Source organism: Purpureocillium lilacinum (assembly GCF_023168085.1).
Source record: "Purpureocillium lilacinum CBS 284.36 DNA, scaffold_3, whole genome shotgun sequence".
In the NCBI taxonomy this organism is placed as follows: domain Eukaryota; kingdom Fungi; phylum Ascomycota; class Sordariomycetes; order Hypocreales; family Ophiocordycipitaceae; genus Purpureocillium; species Purpureocillium lilacinum.
This window is the reverse complement of record NW_027072113.1, coordinates 3,432,450-3,454,666: the sequence shown is the minus strand read 5'-3', so window position 1 is coordinate 3,454,666 and position 22,217 is coordinate 3,432,450. Positions and strand designations below refer to the sequence as shown.

General features: G+C 61.5%; 5 protein-coding genes across 5 annotated transcripts; 3 read left to right on the top strand and 2 right to left on the bottom strand.

Annotated features, from left to right (window-relative positions):
• Positions 1–877: 877 nt before the first annotated feature.
• On the top strand, positions 878–3,539 carry PLICBS_004614 (uncharacterized protein; the record flags this gene model as incomplete). Its single annotated transcript, XM_018326023.1, has 2 exons — positions 878–961; positions 1,020–3,539. The coding sequence occupies 2 exons, from the start codon at positions 878–880 to the stop codon at positions 3,537–3,539; spliced, it is 2,604 nt and encodes an 867-aa protein (XP_018175775.1).
• Positions 3,540–10,118: 6,579 nt separating this feature from the next.
• On the top strand, positions 10,119–16,199 carry PLICBS_004613 (uncharacterized protein; the record flags this gene model as incomplete). Its single annotated transcript, XM_018326024.2, has 5 exons — positions 10,119–10,457; positions 10,548–11,197; positions 11,257–11,844; positions 12,609–15,587; positions 15,641–16,199. The coding sequence occupies 5 exons, from the start codon at positions 10,119–10,121 to the stop codon at positions 16,197–16,199; spliced, it is 5,115 nt and encodes a 1,704-aa protein (XP_018175776.2).
• Positions 16,200–16,894: 695 nt separating this feature from the next.
• PLICBS_004612 (uncharacterized protein) lies at positions 16,895–17,320 on the bottom strand (the record flags this gene model as incomplete). The annotated part of the gene is made up of 1 exon (XM_018326025.1): positions 16,895–17,320. The coding sequence occupies one exon, from the start codon at positions 17,318–17,320 to the stop codon at positions 16,895–16,897; it is 426 nt and encodes a 141-aa protein (XP_018175777.1).
• Positions 17,321–18,756: 1,436 nt separating this feature from the next.
• On the top strand, positions 18,757–20,289 carry PLICBS_004611 (aromatic/aminoadipate aminotransferase 1; the record flags this gene model as incomplete). The annotated part of the gene is made up of 2 exons (XM_018326026.1): positions 18,757–19,235; positions 19,311–20,289. The coding sequence occupies 2 exons, from the start codon at positions 18,757–18,759 to the stop codon at positions 20,287–20,289; spliced, it is 1,458 nt and encodes a 485-aa protein (XP_018175778.1).
• Positions 20,290–20,742: 453 nt separating this feature from the next.
• Positions 20,743–21,855, bottom strand: PLICBS_004610 (uncharacterized protein; the record flags this gene model as incomplete). The annotated part of the gene is made up of 3 exons (XM_018326027.1): positions 20,743–21,123; positions 21,200–21,514; positions 21,598–21,855. 3 exons carry the CDS (start codon positions 21,853–21,855, stop codon positions 20,743–20,745), a joined length of 954 nt encoding a protein of 317 aa, XP_018175779.1.
• Between the last annotated feature and the right edge of the window lie 362 nt (positions 21,856–22,217).

The window sequence follows — 22,217 nt, the reverse complement described above, 5'->3', positions numbered from 1 at the left end:
CGATCAGTTGTCCATTGGTCCGGCGGTTGGTCCGACGGCGCGACTGTCGGCGGTGCGAGCCAGGGGCATCAAAACGCGAGGAAGCCTGGGCTGGGTTCGTTGGAAGAATTCGCGACAGGCTGTGGGAGGGAAGAAGGAAGTTCGGGGCCGTACACCCAGGGCTGGGCGCGTCGCGTGCTCACTCCATCTGGCGGCTTATGTAACAATGATCTCAATTTGTACAGCACTTGGTAGGAGCGCTGCGCCCCCCCTGATGGAGCAGCATGAAGCGACCCCGGCAAGGTATTCGTGTTCTCGAAACAAATTCCTTGCCATACCGACGATTGATCTTGATGCAATGTCGGGCCGCCTGCGAGACTCCATGACATAAATGAGAGTATCAGAACTCTGCCCTTCTGCTGCGTGTGTGCGCTTAGCCTGCCATGGCTCGATACGGGACACTGCAGCTCCTTGGCCTGAGGTACCATCCACCACTTCCCTCCTCATGCAGACTGAAATCTTGTCATACTGACGGCGGCAGTTGTGTCTTGTCATTTGGCTACATCTCTCATTCGCTAGAGCGGCACTCATTGACCGGTGCGCATGCGACCAACCCGTGTTGCGTTATGTTGGTGTTGTGTTGTGTTGCACTGGCCCCTAGCTGATGCCGCAGACAGAGAGACCACGCCTGTCGACGCTTCTCGTATTGCTCCTGTCGGGAGCCATTTGCCTCCTAGCAAGCTACTCCTCCAAGTGGCTACCTGGCGCTGATGGACGGTTCGCCGCTGGGCATCGTCAACCTCACGATGGGCCCCTCCTCAACCTAGCGCCCGACGAGGCGTTTTCCAAGGGCTTGGCCAGTCACAGTCCGAACCGCCCCAGGCGATACTCACTGCCGATGCTGGTTCTATGCATAGTCCTGCGGCTGGAGACGTTTCATCGCGTCAACTACGAACAGCAATGTGCCAGCGCGGGGATCGAGGTGAGTCAGCGTCTCCCACGGCACCACACCGTGAGCCGTCTCTGACCGTGGAAGTCAGTCATATCTCTGCCTCCTTTTGATCGCGCATGAGATCTTTGCGAGTAGGAGCCGGTGGGGGATCCCACACTCGGACGACTCCGACGATCCTTGGCGCAGCTGCTTCGACGACCTCCACGACTGGTTCACGGGGCCGCGCATCGCCATGACCTTCATGGTGTTGGGCGCCTGTGTCTTCTCGCTCGGCACGTACCTCGCAGTTTCCCAGAAGACGAGGTCAACTTACGTGTGCTTCGAGCCCGTCGATAGCAGGCCGCAGACCGTTCTTTTGCAGCTCGTGGGCTTGGTGCTTGATGCTACCATTGTCGCTCTGCTCTGGAGAATCCTGGCCTGGACGCGGACCATCAGGCTGAAACTGCGCATGCTGGGGAAAATACTTGTCCTCTCTTCCGCGGTAGTTGCCCTTCTTTGGATTGCAGGCACCGTCTTGGGCGGCACTCGTCGGTTCAACGTTGCCTTTGGCTCATTGTATGGGTTCGACGTCTTGGTGGACAGTGCAGCCTTTGCCACGCTCATCATCTCCGCGTCATTTTGGGTCTGCGAGACGTCCACGATAACACCATCAGCCGTCGTGACGTTTCTCCTTGGTGCCTGGACCTCGACGATGAATGTCTTCGCCCTGGGCGATTGGGCGCACAACTCCCGGGCGAGCAGTCTGGTGCCGCTTTGGCTCGTGGCATTTGGGACTGTCCTCTTTACCTACACCCATGATGTCCGAGCTGTCCTTTTCATCAGGCGCATAGTCTTGACGGTCCTTCTCATGGCGCTGATAATCGCAGCTACGGTCGTCACGTTTACCAAGCGGCTGGAGGTGTTTGAAAAACGCCATCCCATAAATGACCTGATATACGATGCCCAGACGAGGCACGAACGCTGGCTAGTTGGAGTGACAACGAGCAAGACTCTCCCTGCGGCCGTAACCATCTACGAAGAGCGCCATCCCGGCAAGTTGGCACCCCCCAACTTTGCTGAGTGGTATCAATTCGCGTCGGGTTCGTCCATAATCGACGACTTTGCCCAGATCGATAGGGATCTTGCTCCGTTCTGGAAATTCTCGCCAGAGGAGCTGCGGAAGCGGGCAAACGCCATGAGTGGTCACGAAGGCATTGCCACAATCACCATTAAAAACGGCCACGTGAGCAGAAGCGACGCCGGCAACGATGGCGACAATCAGGACTTAGATGAGGTCGTGAAGATGATTGAGAAATTCTCACGACACGTTCCTGATATGGTTCTGCCCATTAACCTCAGCCCGACACCGCGGGTTCTCCCGTCCTGGCGGGATGTCCAGCTGGGGGGTCACGCAAATATGGGCTCCGTTGTCAATCTCATTTCGAAGAGGTCGACCGGACTTAACCAGACAGCAGCAGGCGTCCTGGATTCAAGACAGGGGCAGACCATGTCTAAAGAGCCGGGCTGGGGGCTGACCTGGGCGAGCGACTTTCGACAGCTACAAATGGACGCTTGCCCGCCCAATTCGCCTGTCAGGTCGAGTCCGCACTGGAAGATTGGCGAATTCTGCGACAAGTGCGTCCGCGGGCACTCGCGCGGCCAGTTTCTGAGCGACTTTGAGCGCTCGCTGCAAATTTGCGAACAGGCTGACCTCATGCATCTGCATGCCTTCTCCATGACGAACCCGAGGTCGGCGCCAATCCAGCGACTGCTCCCACTGTTCGGAGCGTCCAAGACGGATAACTTTGGAGACATAGTGATCCCAATCCCCAGGTCGAGACAATTGCAGCCGGACAGCACGTGGCATTTTCCGCGGCGGTACGACAGCCTGTTCTGGAGAGGGTCGGCTGGCGACGACTCAATCAATGGCCAGGCACTCCGGGGCAGCCACAAGTTTCGACTCTTGCATCTTGTCAAGAAGCCCAGCCGGCGGGACAAAGTGCGGATGGTCCTGCCAACTCCGGGAAAGACGGACCAATTCAGAACCGAACGCGTGGCGGCGGCCGAGGCCAGCAACGCCATGCCTTTTGCCGTTGGCATCGATGACTACTCGAATTGCAAGGGAAAAAATTGCGAGCTCCTGAAAGTCGCGTTTGGCACGGAAACGAAGACGGAGGAGCCCCTGGAATACCGCTACGTGCTGCTGACGGACGAGGACGGCGGGCCACCCCTGCAGACGCTGCGCACAATGCAGTCGGGAAGCGTGCCGTTTGTCTCGACAATCTTCCGGACGTGGTACACGGAGCGGATCCAGCCGTGGCTGCATTTCGTGCCGATCGACGTGAGGTACCACGCCCTGCACACGACGCTGTCCTACTTCACCGGGACGGAAGACCGACCGAAGATGAATGGCCGAGATACGGCCCTGCGAGGCCGCATAGGCGACGCGGAGTGGATCAGCCAGCAGGGCCAGCGGTGGGCGGCAAAGGCGCTCGGCAACAGGGACATGGAAATCTACCTGTTCCGCCTGCTGCTCGAATGGGGCCGGCTAATCGACGACCGGCGCAGCGAGATTGGCTATCGCAAGGGCCAGAGCGGCGACTTTGAGAACATTGGGTGGACTCGATAGGAAAGGGGCGAAAGGGGGGTCACGGCTAAGACGGGACGTGTACTTCGTACAGTACTACCCCGACTCGTGCAGGCTTGTAACTTCTATAGACGGACATGGCGTATGGCGACGTCGAATTGCAACAAAACTCCCAGATGGCAGCAGGCGCAGGAACGCTCGCAGGGCGCAAGACGCAGTGCTCCGCGCGTGACAGGTGGCTGGTTGTCGGGGCGCCGCCGCCCGTACCGGCAGCGACCATGGTTGCACGAGCGTGGCAGTAACGGGCATGGCGTCGTTGCAGCACCCAGACGTCAATCTGCCGTGGCGCGGGGGACGGCGCCGCGCTCCCAAGCCCAACGTGAGCGCTGGCGGATCGTTGCATGCATGAGAGAAGGTCAATGGCAGGCCGTGAGGTCGCAGCCTGGATCTGGGCAGCAGCAGGTGGGAAGACGAAAGCCCCGGCGAGGGCGGTGTGTGGACGCGTGGTGTGGGTGCATGCAGACGAGTAGTTAATTCTATTTCGCGCTGTGCCTCGCAGGTTGCCAGGTTAGCAACCTAGGAGTAAGTGCGGCCCACAGGCATACGCGGTACCTCGGGTGGCTACGATGGGTAGGTAGGTAATGCTTCGTACGAGCAGGAGCAGTGCACCTTGCATGTCGCAGCGGCAGAGCCGAGCCAAGGAACCATCGTCGCGCGTCCGCCCACAGAGTCCGGCTCCCACCTGGTGATGTCGGCGGCAGCCTCTGGTGCAGTGGACGTTTTGCGGGCGACGGCGGGAACGCACGTAACGCTTGCACGCAGGCGATGCGTATGATAAGTTGGTTAATAACTGCAAGGTGCGACAACGGGCATTGCATGACGCCCCCCGTGGCCGCGACCCGCAGAACCCCCCAACATGACCCCCAACACATGGATCCTACCTTGGGGACGGTGTCAATTGATTACATGCGTTGCATGACAAGGCAGGGCGCAGAGAGCTCCAACTCGAAGCCCACATCGTGGACGACCTGATGGCCTCTCACCTGCCCCGGTGTGGGCACTCGCCTGGCTGGCTGCCTTGCTACGAAGAACTCGCAGGTGTGACGCAAGGACATTGGCGCCATCAATCACCTCTTTGGCACATGTGCGTCCTGGACGAGGCGTCGGAAGGACGCGTCGCCGGAATGGGCACAACTGCAAGCACACCACCTCCTGCTGCTGCTCCTCCTTCTCCTTCTCCTCGTACGTTGCAGCGTCGCGCCGAACCTCGGTGAGAGCCGGGGTGTTTGCTGGAAGCCCGTGTGGGTGAGGGCAGCTCATGTGTGTGTGCCAGCTTGATGCGGGACGGGCACGGCATGTGGGAGTGGCCCCCAGGCTGGTGGACGCGAGCCTCTGTCGCCGCAGATGGCTGGATGGAGACGAGATGTGGCGGCGGGCCAGGCAGAAGATGCGCACGAGCCGGTGCTCGCTCACGAACCAGTGAGATTGCCACAAAGTACGTACGTATTCGAATGTGCATGCCCTGTGGCGCTCCAATGCGCAGCACGAGAACTGAGCAGTCTCGTGCAGCCCCTCTGGTGTGTTGCGCCTGTACGAGTAGGTGCCTGCTTGGGGGGGCGTCGTGCACTCGGGCAGATTCATTTGCCTCCACATATTGTGCATGGTCGTGGTTCGTCGGACGGGCCCTACCGACAAGGACCGAGAAGGGATGATGTGCTTCCTTCGGTAGGCGCTGACGTGCATGCTACGCCAGATGATGCAGCTGGGCGGTCCCACGGGGTGGTGCGTGGATGAGGACGCAGTTCCCTCTCACCGAGGCCCCTAGCATCGTGGCGGGCTGCGAACAGCGAGTAACATACTTCGTGCAAGACGCGAGCATACACTTCTGTATGCCCCGAGGACGCCCGGCGGCCCCGGCCTGGAGTTGAAGAGGCCGCCCGCGGCCGCTGCTTGATGGGCACGATCGTCGGAGTCGGCGCGATGCTTCGCATGCGACTCGGTTTTCAGTTGGCCGCAGGCCACGAGCTGCTCCCTGTCCTGGTTGAAGAGCGCCATGTAGGCGCGGCATTTGAGGACGGACACAGACGGACTTGTTCGGTGACGGCTGCTTGTGTTTGCCGCATGCCATCTGGATGGAGGATGCAGGCCAAGGCACGGCGCCCCCTTGCCAGTTGATGCGACAAGAGCGCGACGTTTTTGTTGCGCCGTCGGCGACTACTGTTATACAGGACATCGTGGAATTATGTGCACGTCAGGTCCTCTGCCTCGAGGCGCCTGCGCCCTCGTCGGTCACGCCACGGCAAGGCCACGCGCATGCCATTGAATTGAAATGATTCGACTCGGCCTGGGAGCATGCGCCCTGGCCTTGGAAGCACGAATAAGGGGCTTGTCGTGCTGCGGTTTTGATGCATCTGCGAGCGCCGCCCGAGGCAGGGGGTCGGCGATGTCGCCAATGCTCCCCCAGTTTCTGTTATTCATCCCGGCGCCCGTTCATGGCTCATTGCTTTACTCTTGGGCATTTCGAGTAGTCATCCACCTGCCGTAAAGTACCGCACTTGCCAGCTCGCGGTTCAAGTATGCAGGGCATACAGCGCGCGGACATGCCCGAAGGACATCCCCGGCACACAATACCGACGGCGGAGGTGGTGGCTCTCCGTGGCGGGTGAGTTGGCAGGACCGCTTCTTCGGGGAGGTTTTCCCCCGTCCCGCTTTGGAATTTCCCTGCGTCTCTGGTGGCTTCCGATGGCGCAACGACGACGGTGAGGCTGCGTCTCGTTGGCGCGCTTCACGACACGCCCTGCCCGTCCCAGCTGCGGCCAGATCGTCGGCCCGTTGTCCTCGCAGGCAAAGTGCATGACAAGGTTCCTGAGGTCGTGGCATCGTGGCCGTGGCCATGCGACTGAGACCGGCCGTTCCCGCCAAGTCGGCACGACGAGAAGCGCGCATCGCGACCTCGTCCCTGGACTGGGGGCGGGACCTAATGTGTTATGACGTGTGGGGGCCGTGCTCGTGCCTGTCGGCGACGTCCTCGGTCGCCAGCAAGGGGTGAATCGGGTCGCGCGAGGGGACGGCAAAGACGGGTCGCGGCGCAGTGCCTCCCCAAGTGCGAACCAAGCCTGCGCGGGGCGCACCGTCCCAGCTGGTGAGTGAAGCCAATCGAAAGCTGGCCGGCCTGCTGACCCCGACCTCAGGTCCCGAGCCGCCGGGACCCGTGTCTTGGCCGCCCGTCTGCTCCGTCTCGCTATCCTGCGTTTGCACATGTCTGCCCACGAACCGAGACTGACCTCGCCGACCATGGGCCGCCTGTCGAGACGTGATGGTGCGGGTCCAATCTGCAATTGGCGGACCGTCATGCCTCGATCCGGGTCGAACGCGAATTGCCGCTCTTCCCAGGGCCGGAGCTGTGCTGCGCAATGACTATTCTGCTGCAGGTTTGCTTCGATCCCTATCGTGCAGCCTCCTCTTCGCCGCGTCGGTGGACCCTCTTGTTGGCCAGCAGCGCGTGAGCGAGTTATCACAGTACAGTACTCGTAATTGTACGGAGCCCTGAACGTGGATATGCCGGGTGCTATGTCTACTGTACCTCAGGTCCTCGTTCTCGTCCGCACAAGGGCTCCACTGGCCGGGTTGCTTGTGAAGATGATTCGCATGTGCCTGCGCCGGCGGTGCCCGTGCTTGTTGTGGCCGTCCGTTCACGTCGTGCAGGACCGCCTCGGAACTGGCGTGTCTCGATGCTCGACGCTCCCCCACGTTCCCCGAGGACCCATGTTGCTCACCTCGCTGTGCGTCAGGGCGCGAGTCCATGTATTCTGTACATAATACCCTAGTCGTCATCGCCGGGCAGCTGTTGATGCTGGGGCGCGGAGGTGGTGTTTTGTTGTTGTGCACGATTGGCATCGCCTTCGTCCGGCGCCGAGGAAGGCTCTCTCTCTCTCTCTCTCTCCTTTTGTGCACTCGCTAGGCAACTCCTGCGCCTGTGCCGGGCCGGGTTCCCTTGTCTTGCATCCCGTGACTCCTCGGGCCATTCCCATTCATTCTTCTTGGGCAAGTGACTCGAGTTGCTCTGGCTTCAGCTCTCGGGCCCGTCATGGCCCGAAGACAGACGCTCGCAGCCGCGCCCCTCGGGCCCCGCGTGCCTGGCCGACCATCGCCCTCGGCTACCTTTTGCCCTACGTTGGCGCTGTCAAAGGTACCAGCTACTTGGTGCCCAGAGGGTTGTTGGGACCCTCCCTGAGCTGCCCCTCCACCGTCCACGCGCGCGCTTGGCGGGGTCGTCCGTGGTCCAGGCAAAGATGGCTGGCGCCCTCCAGGTAGTGCCAGCGACGGGGCCGACGACTGTGAGGGCCGAGGAGGGAGGGGAGGTGAGCGAGGTCGGGGTGCGCGCCCCTGGCCGTCTCCGTCGAGCCGCGCCTTGGGCTGTCGGTCAGCCAGGCGTCACGCCAGTGGCTCGACGTCGAGGTCGAGCCGTATTGGCCCTGCCGCGTCTACCTGTGGCATCGCATAGGTAAGTGCATGGAGCAGCCCTACGTAGTAGGTAGAGATACCTCTGTTTCCGCGTTCCCCAGCGAGCCGCTGCAGTAACGCAAAACATAGCAATGTACGACCAGGGCTGCAAGTAATCCGCACGAGCGCGAGGAAACGCCCGTACGAAATGCTTCCAAAGGGCAATGACGCAGACTCCAAATGAAGGCCACGTCCAGCGGGCACCGACCGGTCCCAACAGCCCGGGCGGGAACCACCTCAGCGCAGAGGCAGCGCCCCCGTCCCCCTCGAGTCTGCCCCCCGGCCTTTGGTCGGCAAGCGTGCGACTTTCACCTGCTATTCGGGGCCGCAGGGTGGGCGACCACCTTGGCCGCGAAAATGGCCCGCGGCCCGGCGACGCGACGGTGACCTCCATCGTCCCCCCTCCTTCCCTCCCCCCCCCCCCATGCCCGCCGCCGCGCCTTGTTGTCGGCAGGAGCGATTTGATCCGTTACCTTGTGCCTGTCAAGGCTGCCTGCCTCTTCCATTAGTCGTGACATTTACGCAAGTACCCAAGGTACCTAAGGTAGTAGATACCTAAAGTAGGTACCGATACAGCACTGGCCAATACTGCAACGACCCATATAGTGCTACTAAGGAGGTACCTCCAAGTAAGTGCTAGAGTCATAAGGTAAGGAGGCACCAAATGCAGGAGAAGTGCCTGCCTGCGTGCACGATGGGCGCCTGCCTCTCCCGTCGCTTCCCGTGCGCCCGCCCGTGTTGAGCAGGTGCAGCGAGAGGAAAGAAGGTGCGCCCTCGCCTTTTATTTGCTGATAACATGCCCTGGCTGCCCGGGTGTCGTTGATGCAGACTGTTCACAAGGCACTTACATGGAGGACAGCCCCAGCGCTGCGACAAATGCCCGCTCAGCTGTTTTCACAACGGCCTTTGCTCGCCTAGGTGCCGAGCTTGCACTAACCAGGTCCCCTCATTCCGCCCCGAGAAGCCCCTCCCCCCTCCTCCTCGTCCATCCTCTTCGGTGTCGGACCAGCTGCCCGAGCGGTTCCATCCCCAACCGCGGAGCCGCAGACACTCACTCAGTCGTGGGCGATGCCAAATATATCGCACACCTCGCCCACACCTTGCCTCGTGCCGCCTGCCCTTTTCTTCCCGCCCTCGGCTCTCCTCCCCCATCGCCCCTCTCGCCCCGGCTGTGCGCGAACAAAGGTCCCGGCTCGCCGCGACTCCATCCCGTCTCTACCTTTGCACTCTCTGGTTCGCCTGCCGAAAGTGCCTGTCCGTCTTCGCGAGCGCGCCTGGCCCACGGAGCAGGCCTCTGGTACTACACTCCGCTGCAGTCGCCAATAACGCTGCCCGCGATACAGTACAGTGCATAGTAGTACTTACTCGACTTACTCGGTCGCCAGAGCCGCATTGCCTGCGGTAGCCGGCCCTGGCCTCCGTTCCTCGGTTTCCTCCACCCCGCGTTTCTCACTCGCTCCCCGTTGACCGACTGAGCGACGGAAACCCACCCGACACTTTTGCGCCGTCCCGCCCGCGCTTGCTCCAGTCGCCAGTCGCCAGCCTCCAGCCTCCAGCATTCCCCTCCAACGCTGCAGCGCCCGGCGACCCAAGCCGCCTCCTCGACCTTGTCTCGCGGACGCCCGGAAACCTGGGGCTCTGTTCCCCCCGTGCCACCACCGTCGCCCGACCATCGGCACAGCTGCAGAGCTGCGGAGCGGCCAGCGCCTGCAGCTGACCGTCTGTCGCGCTTGTCGCGCCTGTCGCAGTCGCTGCGCAGATAATTGTGTCTTCGACTCTCGTCCTCCCCGCGCTCCTTCGCCCCCCGCCGATGATGCGCTCCTGACCCCGTCGGCCAACGTCCCCTCTTCCGCTCCCCCGATTTGCGCCTCCTTTTACGTCGAACCTCACCCTCGCGCGGTCATGGATCCCGTCCACAGCCTGGCTGAGGCTGCCATCAACTCGGCCCCGGTTCATCAAGAGGCGCTTCATCGCTCCAGCGACGTCCCGGCTCCGGTCCCGGCTCCGGCTGCTTCTCCCGTCCCGGGACACGCTCCCCCGCAGCAACACACCTCCTCCGGACTCGCCTCGTCTCTCTCCCCGGCGCTCTCGCCCACGACCCTCCCTAGGCCAGATGACATGCCCTCGCGGCCCCCTATTTTTTCTCCTACCAATTCGACCATTCACCTGCCGCATCCCGGCTCTCCGCCGCCGCGCAAGGACACCACCTCGTCCGTCTCGACCCAGGCCACGACGGCCACCATGGCCTCCGCTGAGACCAACAACACATCGTACAGTGCCGACACCTCCCCCAGCCTGCACCAGTCCATTTTCTCCGTCAAGGATGGGGCCGACGTCTCTAACACGCGCCGCACCAGCAGGAGACGCACCGGGCCCCTATCCCAACAATCCAGGGAACGGGCTGCCTTGATACGAAAGCTGGGCGCATGCGCCGACTGCCGTCGCCGGAGGGTTGCCGTAAGTCTCACAAGCCCACCCGAGTATCTGGATCTATGACTCTGGTGCATGCGCTGACATGGCTTGCTACGGCTCCTCGCCTACATGTAGTGCCATCCCAGCCACCACAACCTGACGTGGGAAGATCTGGTCAGCAAGTTCCATAGGTCTCACAGTCCCAGCATCCAGGATATTGCCCCTTCCTTTGCTGCCGGCCGTGCTCTGAGTCCCACTGCCTCACTGTCTGCTTCGCAGGCAGCCTACGCCAGCGACCCACAAGATATGGACGTTGACTCCGGCACACCATCTCATCATCAGCCCGGCAGACCTCCGTTGAGTGAGGCGCGGATACGCACACCGCTGCCTTCTGGCCCCCGCTTGGAAAAGTCTCTTTCGCTTCCGGGCATCGAGAGTCTCAAGAATGAGCTGCAGGGAAACGTGCCTCGCATGCTTTCCACCTCCAACCGCGGTCGCTATAATGCCGTCCAGGCCCTCTTGCTCTTCTGGCAAGATGACGACGATGCAGCCATCGTTCAAGGCGCGGTCAAGGAGTTGGCTGACGTCTTCGACAAATATTACCACTATACGTTTCAGATCCAGACCATACCATCCTCCTCTGACGGCTGCAAGAGCTCATGGAGATGGCTGTCGCGACAGCTCAACGAATTTGCTGAGGATCGCGACCAGCGCGACGTTTTGAAGATTGTGTACTATGCCGGGCACACGTATCTCGACGGGAATAGAGAGATGATTCTGGCAAGGTAGGCAGTCACGACTCCCGACTCCCGCCCACGACAGTGACGTGCCTAACTCGGAGCAGCTCCAGAGATGGCATCAAGGCCTCAACCATCCGGTGGAACGGCATCCAGCAAATATTGGAGGAGGCCTGCTCCGACACGCTCATCATCATGGACGCCGCCTACTACCCATCGTCGAGGATGGTCCGACAAAAGGGGGTTTTAGAGCTCATTGCGGCGTCCGTCTCGGAGGAACACGTGACGGCGCTCGGCCGTTGCGTCTTCACGCGAGCCCTCGTCGACCAGCTCCGTACTCGAGCGACTCGATCCACACCACTGTCTGCCGCAGAACTCCACTCAATTCTCCTCGCGGCCTACCCCAAGTTGATCCAAGACAGAAACCCCGAAAAGGAGATGTTGACGAGCTTCCCTGCCCCGTTGCACACGATGATGTCGGGCAACTCGCGATTGCCGTCAATATTTCTGTGTCCGGTTTATCAGAGCAGCCCGCTGCGGAACAGCTTCTCGTACGAGAATAGCCCACAGCTCCACCTGTCCATCAAGCTTCATGACGACAACGTCGACATCGACAGCTGGAATGAGTGGCTGCGGCTTATGCCCGACGGCATCAAGGACGTCAAAGTCGACGGCCCTTTTCGGACCTCTTTCAGGTAGCTTGTTGATACCAAGTCTGTGCGCCTGGTGCCCTGTTTTCCCCCTTGGTCGGCTGCGTGGTGTTTCTGCGCAAAATGTCAAAAAAGTCAATACCGAGTGTACGACGTATGGCTGTTCGATTCTTCGTTTCATATTCGACACCCCTGGATTGCCACGCTTCCGGGAGCTTTACTTATGTTGGGTTCGATACATTACGGCTTGTGGGACGAGTACATGATCGAGCTGCAGATGGCACTTTTATTTACAAAGAAGCGGCTAGGATAGACTCGGTCGCGAACGAATGGATGCTGAGACGATTTCCTGTGTCTTGCTTTAGAGGCGCAAAGCGCGAATTACGTCGGTTGTGTCGATGTTTTGAGGGTCGGGGTTGGGTATGTCGACAAGTAATGCGTCTGTAGACGCCGGCATCTTGTACATAGGCTCCGCCTCAAGAGATGAAAAGTTGGCGACCGCAGGCGCCCCGCCGCCCCGTTTGCGATCGACAAAATGCGATGGGCCCGAACAGGACGTCAAAGCCAGGATGCGGATGAGCTTGGAGCTCAGGCCGTGGTGGCGATGCTGGTGGGCGGTTGCACGTGTATGGGTGGAGTCGAGGTGGTTGCCCAGCAACGCTCCGCAGACGCGGCCTCCCAACCACAACAAAACGGCCCCGGTCACCGCTGGGGGAGCTTCCATCTTCGGCTCGTCAACCACCACGCGGCAGACCACAATGTGAACGTCGCATCACGCGTGCCTGCCTGCCTTACTAACCACCCCCCAGTGACCAGAAAGAACAACAGACGAACATCTCAATGGAGTCGCCACCCAAACGAATGACGCGTGCACGCGCCGCAGCCAAGGCCTGCGAGTCGACGACCAAGACGACCAAGATCGTCACGGCTGCTGCCAAAGCGAAGACGGCAGGGACCGCAACGGCGAGCACCAAAAGCACGGCCGCCAAGCGCAAGACGAGAGCCGACGACAATGAAGATGAGACCGACCAAGACGAGATGGCCGCGCGACGGGCCGTTCGGGGGCGACCTCGCAAAACCCCCGAAGCCAATGCTGCTGCGGACGACACCCCTGCGCCAGCGCCTGCCCGCGCTGCTCGCGGAAGGCCAGCCAAGAAGCCGTCTGCCGAGACGTCCAAGCATGATCAGGATTCTACTGCGGCTGCTGTTGCTGCTGCACCGAGACCTCGTGGCCGCCCCAGGAAGACACCCGCCCCGGACGCGGACGCCGCCCCTGCGACCGCCGCAGAGCCAGCAAAGAAGACGGCCCGCGGCCGCGCCCCTGCAGTACCCAAGCCAGCCGTGAAGAAGACGGTGAAGTTCGAAGAGCCCGACAAGGAAAACCTGGAGCCCGAGGTGGCCAAGGCCAGAGAGCCAAGTACCGGCGGGATTCGCGGCAGACCTGCGCGTCGAGGAGGAGCTACCGCTGCTCGCAGCACGCGTACTGCCGCTACCCCGACAGCCTCTGCCGTCTCTCAGAAGAAACCCCTCAGCCCGAAAAAGGTAACGCAGATGCCTTTGTCCAGAGATGACGACAGCTCAGAAGACGAGCTTGCCATGGGCAAGGTTCGCACACCAGTCAGGCACCTGAAGAAGAGCCCCATCAAGCCACGAACCGCCGCCGCCACCGCGCCCATCAAAGAGTCACAGGCTGCCGACGACGGTCAGGATACGGCAGCCACGGGCAATACAGTGACACTCAACGCGCCGGCTCTGGGCGCGTCACCAGCACGTCGGCCGCCTTCTTCGCCATTCAAGGACTCCCTAAAGTCCCCCGCCAAGAGGATAGGGGCCGCCAACCTCCCTGGCTCTGCGCTGAAGCCCACAGCTCTTGGGACCGAGCATCCGGGGCAGACTCCCTCGTTTAAGTCGTCACTTCTGCGGTCTGCCGCCAAGAGGCCGCAGTCACCCATAAAAGGCCTCACTCTGCCACCTGCGTCCGCCGCAAAGCCTCACCAATCGCAGTCGGCCATGAAGAAGACAATGTTTCAGTCTCCAGCCAAACGCGCGCTGCCTGGCTTCAAGCCACAGACAGAGACACAAACGCAAGAGGATGCTGCGCTACCGGGGTCGCCGAGGATGCAGCCCATTGTCATGGCGACCCCAACGCCTGCCACCAGGCGCCGCCCCTCCGAGAGATTGCTGGATGACGACCAAGCTCACGACGAGTTGGACGAGGGCGGCGACGACAACGTCTTTGATGCTGGCGATACGGATGTGATCTTTTCCGGCCGTCTTTCCTCCGTCCTGCCACGTCACGCAGACCCGAGCTTGGAAGGGGAAGTCAACGACCTTGATGAGAACGAAATCGATCAAGTGGAATTTGTTTCCGAAGCGACTGAGCCCATGAGGCCACTGTCCAACGAGGAACGGCTGTCAGAAACCGTCGGGCATCTCACAGTGGAGCGCATTGACGACCCTATGGCTTTGGACAATATCACCGCGGACATGGAAGAGTCGACGGAGCTGCCGCAGCAGCGCGAAGAGGAGGCGGAAGACCAGCAAATCCCAGAGGGAGACAACGAAGACGAAGTAATCCCAGGGCCGCTTGCGTCTGGCAAAGCCAAAGGCGTCAAGTACCAATTGCGTCAGAAAGACCAGGATCCATGCTACGACATCAGGTTGGAACCGGACTCGGAGGATGAGACAACTACGCCGTTCAAGGTCATCTCCCCTACGCCTTCCAGGTCAACGAAGAGGCCTCGGGACTCCCGCAGGTCCACCATTGGCCTCACCTCTCTGGCTGAACAGTTTGGCTCTTGGTCAGCGGCCAGCCCGATCAAGGCGGACAAGAATACCGACGTGGCGCCGGCGTTTGTCTGCGAGGATGTCGGGCGTCAAGACACAGCAGTGAATTTCGCAGGAGAACCGGAGCCTTCTGCCAGGAATATGTTCTTCGAAAACGAAATGTTGGCGCACGGCGACGAAGTACAGACTGCAACACCTCACATGGCTGCGCAGGCGGGTCTCGACAAGGGCGAGGACGAGGATCTTTGCATGGAAAACATGATGGTCACGGACGAAGATGTCGCCCTGGCTCAGGAGGCGAACGACCTGTCAGTCTTGGAGCCGGAACGCGTCGAGCAAGTCGTCAACGGAGGTTCTTTTGACGACAGCGTGTCCGAGGCAAGCCAAGAGTACGGGGACGAGAACCAGGTGCCTGTCGACCCGGCCCTTGCGAGCAGTGTTCCTGCAGGTCCCGTTACTCCCGTGCGGCCCCCGCAGCACAGGGCCTTCTTCACCACCACCAAGGTGCCTCTGAAGCCTGCAGACAACTCCACCCCGAGCCCGCTGAAGCAGCGAAGCATGAGCGCCTCGCGCGCCAGCTCCAGGCGGCCTGCCGCCCTGCCTCGCAGCGCGACCGTCATCTCGTATTCGCCGACCAAGGACAGGCGGCGGAGCTCGGCGGCAGTGACCCCGTCCAAGGTGGACATGTGGTCGAGCATCGGCACGCCGGCTCGCACTCCTCGGCGGGACCTGGACCCAGCCCTCCTGCGAGGCGCTGTCGTCTTCGTCGACGTACACACGACCGAGGGCGCGGACGCCAGCGGCATATTCGTCGAGCTTCTGAGCCAGATGGGTGCCCGGTGTGTCAAGTCGTGGCACTGGAACCCCAGCGGCGAGTCTTGCTCGTCGGCCAAGGTCGGCATCACGCATGTTGTCTACAAGGACGGAGGGAAGCGCACGCTTGAGAAGGTGCGCGAGGCCAACGGGGTCGTGCACTGTGTCGGAGTGAGCTGGGTTCTCGAGTGAGTCTTTCCACGAGCGGTTCCGGGGGAAGCTTTGCTAACATGGCGGCCAGTTGTGAGCGAGCGAACGAATGGCTCGACGAGGCGCCGTATTGCATCGATACGAGTCACATCCCTCGCGGGGGCGCTCGCCGCCGCAAGAGCATGGAGCCCAAGGCACTGGCCAACCTCAACGGCACCATCGTGGACGGTTCGTCCAAATCGTCGCACACGCCCAACACCCCCAAGAACCGACGTGACAGCTCGTTGTGGATGCACTCCCCGTCGGACCAGGTGGACGGCCAGAACGACGATGACCTCGAGTGGTCGTGCGTCTTGCTGACGCCAGTGCCCAAGACGCCAGCGCCAGAGGCGGTTGCGCGGTATGCCGCAGAGCTGCCGGAGACGCCGCAGGGAGAGAGCGATGACGAGGATGAGAACCCGTCGCCGACGAAACAGGCCCTTCTGACGCGCACGTGCCCGCCAAAGGCGAATCCGTATCGCGAGATGGGCGCGGGGATCCTCAGCAGGGACAAGGACGAGCACGTGCTGCAGAGGCTGATGGCCGCCCGGCGGAAGAGCCTTCAGTTTGCCCCCAAGGTCGGCAGTCCGCTGTCGAAGACGTGGGAATAGGCCAACACATGGCCATTGGAAGGGTTGATTCTTTTGCCGGCACAGGGACTTTACTTTCTGACACTTCCGTTTATACCCTGAGGACGCTCGCTTAGAGTCGGGTTTTGTGTGCGAATCGACATTGGCTGGGAAATGCATTTTCGGCGTTGGACGGAGGACTGTACAGTTGTCTAATCGGCTACTTTCACTCCATACATGGAAAGGCACATGGCAATAGTCATGGCTCTAAATTAATCGCAGTGGTATGATTGTGCTTTTGGGCGGGCACCTCTGTCTATTTGCTTGTTCCCCTTTTCGTTGATCCCAGGGCTCGCCACATGTCGCAACATGTCCACATGACATCTGGACTCCCATGGGCGAGGAGTGGATTCCGAGATGGTTCCGCTCTGGGGACGAACAGCGGTCGGTCGTCCCTTTGATGGTAGGCGTTCCTCTGTCTCTGACGGATGGCTACCGCTGCCCCTTGTTGCCCCGTCCGCTCGGGATCGGCCCAAAGGTGTTCATGATCCATATGATTATGCGTGTGTGTCGCACGCCAAGAGAGGGAGCTCCGCCGCCGGGAAGCAGACACCGCCGTAGAGAGCCGACGACGGACACGTCCGGGCCGTTGAGACGGTGCTCGGCCGGCGCGTCTGCGCGCATCTCGTGGGCACCACCGTCTCGTCGAGCTCTGCGCAAGCGGCGGGCGGCGCGCTTTACGACGCGACAAACGCAGCCATGGCCTTGACGGCGTCCCCCTCGTGGGCCTTGAGCAGCTCGGTGGCCTTGGGCTTGGACAGCTCGAGCTGGTCGACGATGAGGGCGACGTCGGCGGCGTCGACCTTGACGGCCTTGGCGGGGGCGGCGCCGCCGGCGGCCGAGGACGAGGCGGCCGAGGGCTTCTTCAGGGCGCCGGCGCCGGCACCGCCGCCGAGGCTCTTGATGGCCTTGCTGACGGCGTCGTGGTCGACGTTCTTGGCGGAGGAGCCGTCGTCGTTGGCGCTGCTGCTGGCGGCGTCGAGGCTGGCGAGGGCGGAGGCGGCCTTGCGGTCCTCGGCTGACTTGGCGGCCGAGGGGAGCTCGTCCTCGACGTCGCCGGTGGTGGCGCCCTCGACGACGGTGGGGGGCTGCTTGTCGGCCATGGTGGTGCCAGGTAGGGGGGTGTGTGTGTGAGGTCGACGGCCGGTCGCTTTACGTGCGGGCGCGTGCCGGGTGCGGTGTGCTTGGAGGAGAAGACGTGCTGGCGCTGGAGGAAGAGGAGCGTTTGGGGCTGGAGGGGCGGTTTTGCGCGGGGCCGCCGCCGTGGTGGGGCTCGCGCCCTGGATGGACTTCCCGTCGCGTTGCGATCGCTACTTTCCACCTGGCCTAACCTAGAGCGCCCGTGGAGGATGAGTTCAGCACAACATGCGCAATGGGCGGGGACGCGAGTGCAATTGGGGTCATCTCGCACAGAAGTGCTCTTAGTTGCAGCCTGGGTTGTCACTCTAGTCGTGCCAATCCGTCGCGCCGGCGCGGTGTTGGAGGCGATGAATAGACGAACCCATTGTCCAACAATACCTTGCAAGCGGCCATAACAACGGGATCTCGAGCTGCTCCGGTCAGGTGAGCTATCTGTTTCCTGCGGCTAGGCATGTAACCAGTATGCCCACCCGCCTCTCGGCGGACACAGACATGCAGCATAATATTGCGGCGATGGTCTTATGTAGTATGTACACAACCCATTATTATACGCAGTACCTGGTACAGTGTATCAATGCCCGCGCGGCAGTTGACGAGGCGTGCTCCATCCACCCAATCCATCATCCATGCATGGGTCTTTGCTCAGGTCCACAGTGACGTGCCTCCCGTCCCACCGTCAAGCATGACCTGACGCGCGCCAAAGCTGGCGGCAGGGCAAGAGAAACCCCAGGTAACATGTACAGAGCGAGCGAGGCCGGAGGCGCGTTGGACGATTCGGCAATTGGCGCCGGCCTTGGCTTGAGGAAAGAAAAAGACAAAAAAAAAAAACGTGGACGAGGAAGGGACGAGGCACGCCCACGCCATGCATTGACGTCGGTCGCGGAGGCAGACAAAAATACCATGATCAAAAATTGGTGGGATGCCACTGCAGAAGCCTTCCGTTTTTCTTCTATTTCGTCGGCTGCCCCTCGGCACTGGACACCACCTTGACCACCTAGACACCTGGGGCGCGTGGTGGTCGCAGTTGCCGCCCGTGGTCGTGGTTGGTTAGTGGGCTGGGCAGGTGCCACAGAAAAGTTTCGTGACTCACGACTCATTCAATTCATCAGGCCAATTCATTCTCTTATACATAATATCGACCTTCACCGTCTCTGCAGCACAGCACGGCATCCCTTTCGCCCCTCCACCAAGACTGCCTCTGGAGACACAGCACAGTGCTGCAGCCATTCGCCTCCCGTACCTGCAACCCGGGCAACTGCTGAGGCACCAATTCGCAGTGGCACGCCGGGGATACCCTCACGTCTTTTGCTGTGCTCGATAGAGTTACTCACCGTCTCTCTCTCTCTCTCCGCCGCCCCTGTCACGAGACGGACGGCAACGCGACACGCAGACACACACCATGGCCTCCCAGCAGCAGCACTCACCGGCCTGGACCCCGGCCTCGTGGCGCTCCAAGCCCATCAAGCAGTCCCCCGCCTACCCCGACCAGAAGAAGCTCGCCACGGCCGTCGGCGAGCTCTCGCGCCTCCCGCCCCTCGTCCACCCCAACGAGATCCTCGCCCTCAAGGCCCACCTCCGCGATGTCGCCCACGGCAAGGCCTTCCTGCTCCAGGGCGGCGACTGCGCCGAGCTCTTCGACTACTGCCAGCAGGACGCCATCGAGTCCAAGATCAAGCTGCTGCTGCAGATGAGCGTCGTCCTCATCTGGGGCACCAACAAGCGCGTCGTCCGCATCGGCCGCATGGCCGGCCAGTACGCCAAGCCCCGCTCCAGCCCGACAGAGGTCGTCGACGGACGCGAGATCCCCAGCTTCCGCGGCGACATTCTCAACGGCTACCACGTTGACGAGCGCGAGATCGACCCCAACCGCCTGCTCAAGTGAGTCCCCCTACTCCAATGCGTGCATGCCTCCCCCGTGTCCAGCACAGCTTCTCATCACCCCCCCCTCTACAGGGCTTACCATCTCTCCGGCGCCACCCTCAACTACATCCGCGCCGCCATCGCCTCCGGCATCGCCGACCTCCACCGGCCCCTTGATTGGGGCCTCGGCCACGTCAAGGACCCCGTCCTCAAGGAAAAGTACTCCGCCATCGCCCACAGCATCCAGCAGACCCTCCGCTTCCTCCAGGTCATCAACGCCCGCCCCGGCGAGCTCGAGACCGTAGAGTTCTTCACCAGCCATGAGGGCCTCTTGCTTGACTACGAGCAGCCCTTGACCAGACTACTCGAGAAGCCTCCCAAGGGTCGCACACCGCCTCCTACCAGCAGAACGCCCTCCCCGACACCGCCGCCCGCCGACGAAGAGGATTCCGAAGCCAAGCAGGAGTACTATGACACGTCGGCCCACTTCATCTGGATAGGAGACCGCACGCGCCAGCTCGACCACGCCCACGTCGAGTTCTTCCGCGGCATCGCCAACCCCATCGGCATCAAGGTCGGCCCCACGACGCCCACCTCTGACCTGCTCGACCTCCTGCGCACCCTCAACCCCAGCCGCGAGCCCGGCAAGATCACCCTCATCACCCGCTACGGCGCGGGCAAGGTCGCCGAGCTGCTCCCCCAGCACATCCGCGCCGTCGAGGACTCCGAGTACCGCCGCTGCGTCGTCTGGCAGTGCGACCCTATGCACGGCAACACCCTCTCTACGCCCTCGGGCATCAAGACGCGCCGCTTCAACGACATCTACCGCGAGCTGCAGGAGTCGCTGCGCATCCACAAGGAGCAGGGCAGCTACCTCGGCGGCGTCCACCTGGAGCTCACGGGCGATGCCGTCACCGAGTGCCTGGGCGGCAGCGAGGGTCTCGACGAGGACGATCTGTCGACCAACTACACGTCCTTCTGCGACCCCCGTCTGAACGAGAAGCAGGCCCTCGAGCTGGCGTTCCTCGTCGCGGACCATTTCTCGCGAGAGCAAAAGCACGGGTCCGCCTAGGGGATCAAGACGAATCAAGGATGAAAAGGGAGGGGTGGGCTGTAGAAGCGGCAGCCTTTTTTGGGACCGACCAGGCACAGGCATGGCGTATTTTCTGTATATATCTGCATATCCTGGGACAAAAAGTTTTCTCGTTTGAGGCGAGGCGAGTATTGAGACTGGAAGCGGACAACTCCAGTCACGAAGCATGGAATCAATTTCCTGTAGCAGCTTGCAATATCACGGCCCTCAGTGGCGACCTTTCCGTATTCAGTTCTGTCTCAGACTGCCGTGACATTACTCACCAGTCCTAAATTTACTTCCATCGGTGATCTGTCGGCTGCGTTGTGCGCGAATCCGACTTCGAGATGAAAGTGTCACATCGGGATTGAGTGTCCAAAACGCAACTTTGTACGCTCTCTGTGATTCAGCGTATTCGCGACCTGAACTCTTGACGATCTGAATCTTTAACATCTAAGAAAGGAAGATGGTCTGCGCGCCCTCAAAAGCATCGCCCTTGTCCAGCTTCTGCCACCCCTGGACGCTGCCGGCCTCGACGCACACCATGTTGCGGAACCCATCCTTGGGCGTAAAGTCACCCATGCCAGCGGCCTTGTCGGTCCAGGGGTTCCAGACGACCACCTGGTCGAGGTTGTCGCGGACGATGCGGAACCGCGGCCGCCCGCCGTCCGAGATGACGACGGGGTGCTTGGGGCCCTTGGCGGGCGTGTACACGCGGTCCGTCTCGCCCGAGAACGTGACGGCCGAGGAGCCCTCCGTCTTGGCCTTGGCGCCATCGACCTTGTCCGTGTACGGCGAGTTTTCGAGGCCGGTGACCTCGACCGAGTTTATGTCCTTGCGATGAGTGTTAGCACGGGGTAGATGGGAACACCGGCGCGATGAAGCGCAGGGAGCTTCTGGGGCTGCGTACATTGATCCTAAAGTACGTGTGGAGCAGGGTCTGAATCTCGAACGGCTCGTCGCCGTCGTTGCTGATGACGAGCGTCGTGTTGAGGCTCTCGCGGTCGAGCGTAACGCTGTACAGCAGGCCGAACTGGTACGGCCACAGCTTGCGCGTCGCGTCGTCGAGGTTCTCAGGCGAGAGGCCAAAGTCGAGCTTGACGCTGGAGCTCGAGGAGCCTTCGCTCGTGGACTTGCCGAGGAACTCCCACCGAGCGGTGCGGGCGAAGCCGTGCTGTGGCAGCTTGGACGTCGCGGCGTGGTTTGGGTCCGGCGGGCCGAAAGCCTAGAAATACGTCCTGTTAGTGTTTGCCAAACAAGCATCGCGAACTTAGAGGCCCAAGGGGGCTTAGATGACTCGCCACGTACCGGGAAGACGAGGGGGATGCCTCCTCGGACGCCCTTGGTGCCATCAAGCTTGGTGTTCTCGCTGAGCCACAGCTTCTCATCGCCCGAGGCATCCTTCCAGCTCAGTACGGTAGCGCCAAAAAGCAGCACCTCGACGCTCTCGCCGGTGGGCAGCGTGGCCGTGACGCGCGAGTTGCCGTGGGAGATGTTGACCTGGGCCTGGGGCGGAAGGCCCGGCGTCGCGGCAAGCGCTGACGGCTTGTTCGGTCTGTCCACCATTTTGCTCGTATTTTGCGTTCCGCAGAAGCCGCTTCTCGACAGGGGCGGGTGCTGGGGGAGGGACACAAGCCTCGAAGGAAAGATGGTCGGTCGTGTGGGCAGATTTGGCACGGGCACGTCGCAGAGTCAAGGCAAAATGCTCTTGTTAGCCGGGAGCGGTGACGCGATCGTGGGGCGAGGAGAGAATGAGGGGCAGGCCGCGTTGGCAAGGTCAAAGCTCAAGCTCGCCAGAACTGCGCAGGCAAGAGAAGTAGCAGACGTGCTTGCTTGCTTGCTTGGACGCGGGATGGGCGGCTTGGAACAGGACAAGGGCAAGATGATGCTCGATGGATGAAAGGAAGGCGGGACGGGATAAAACGAGA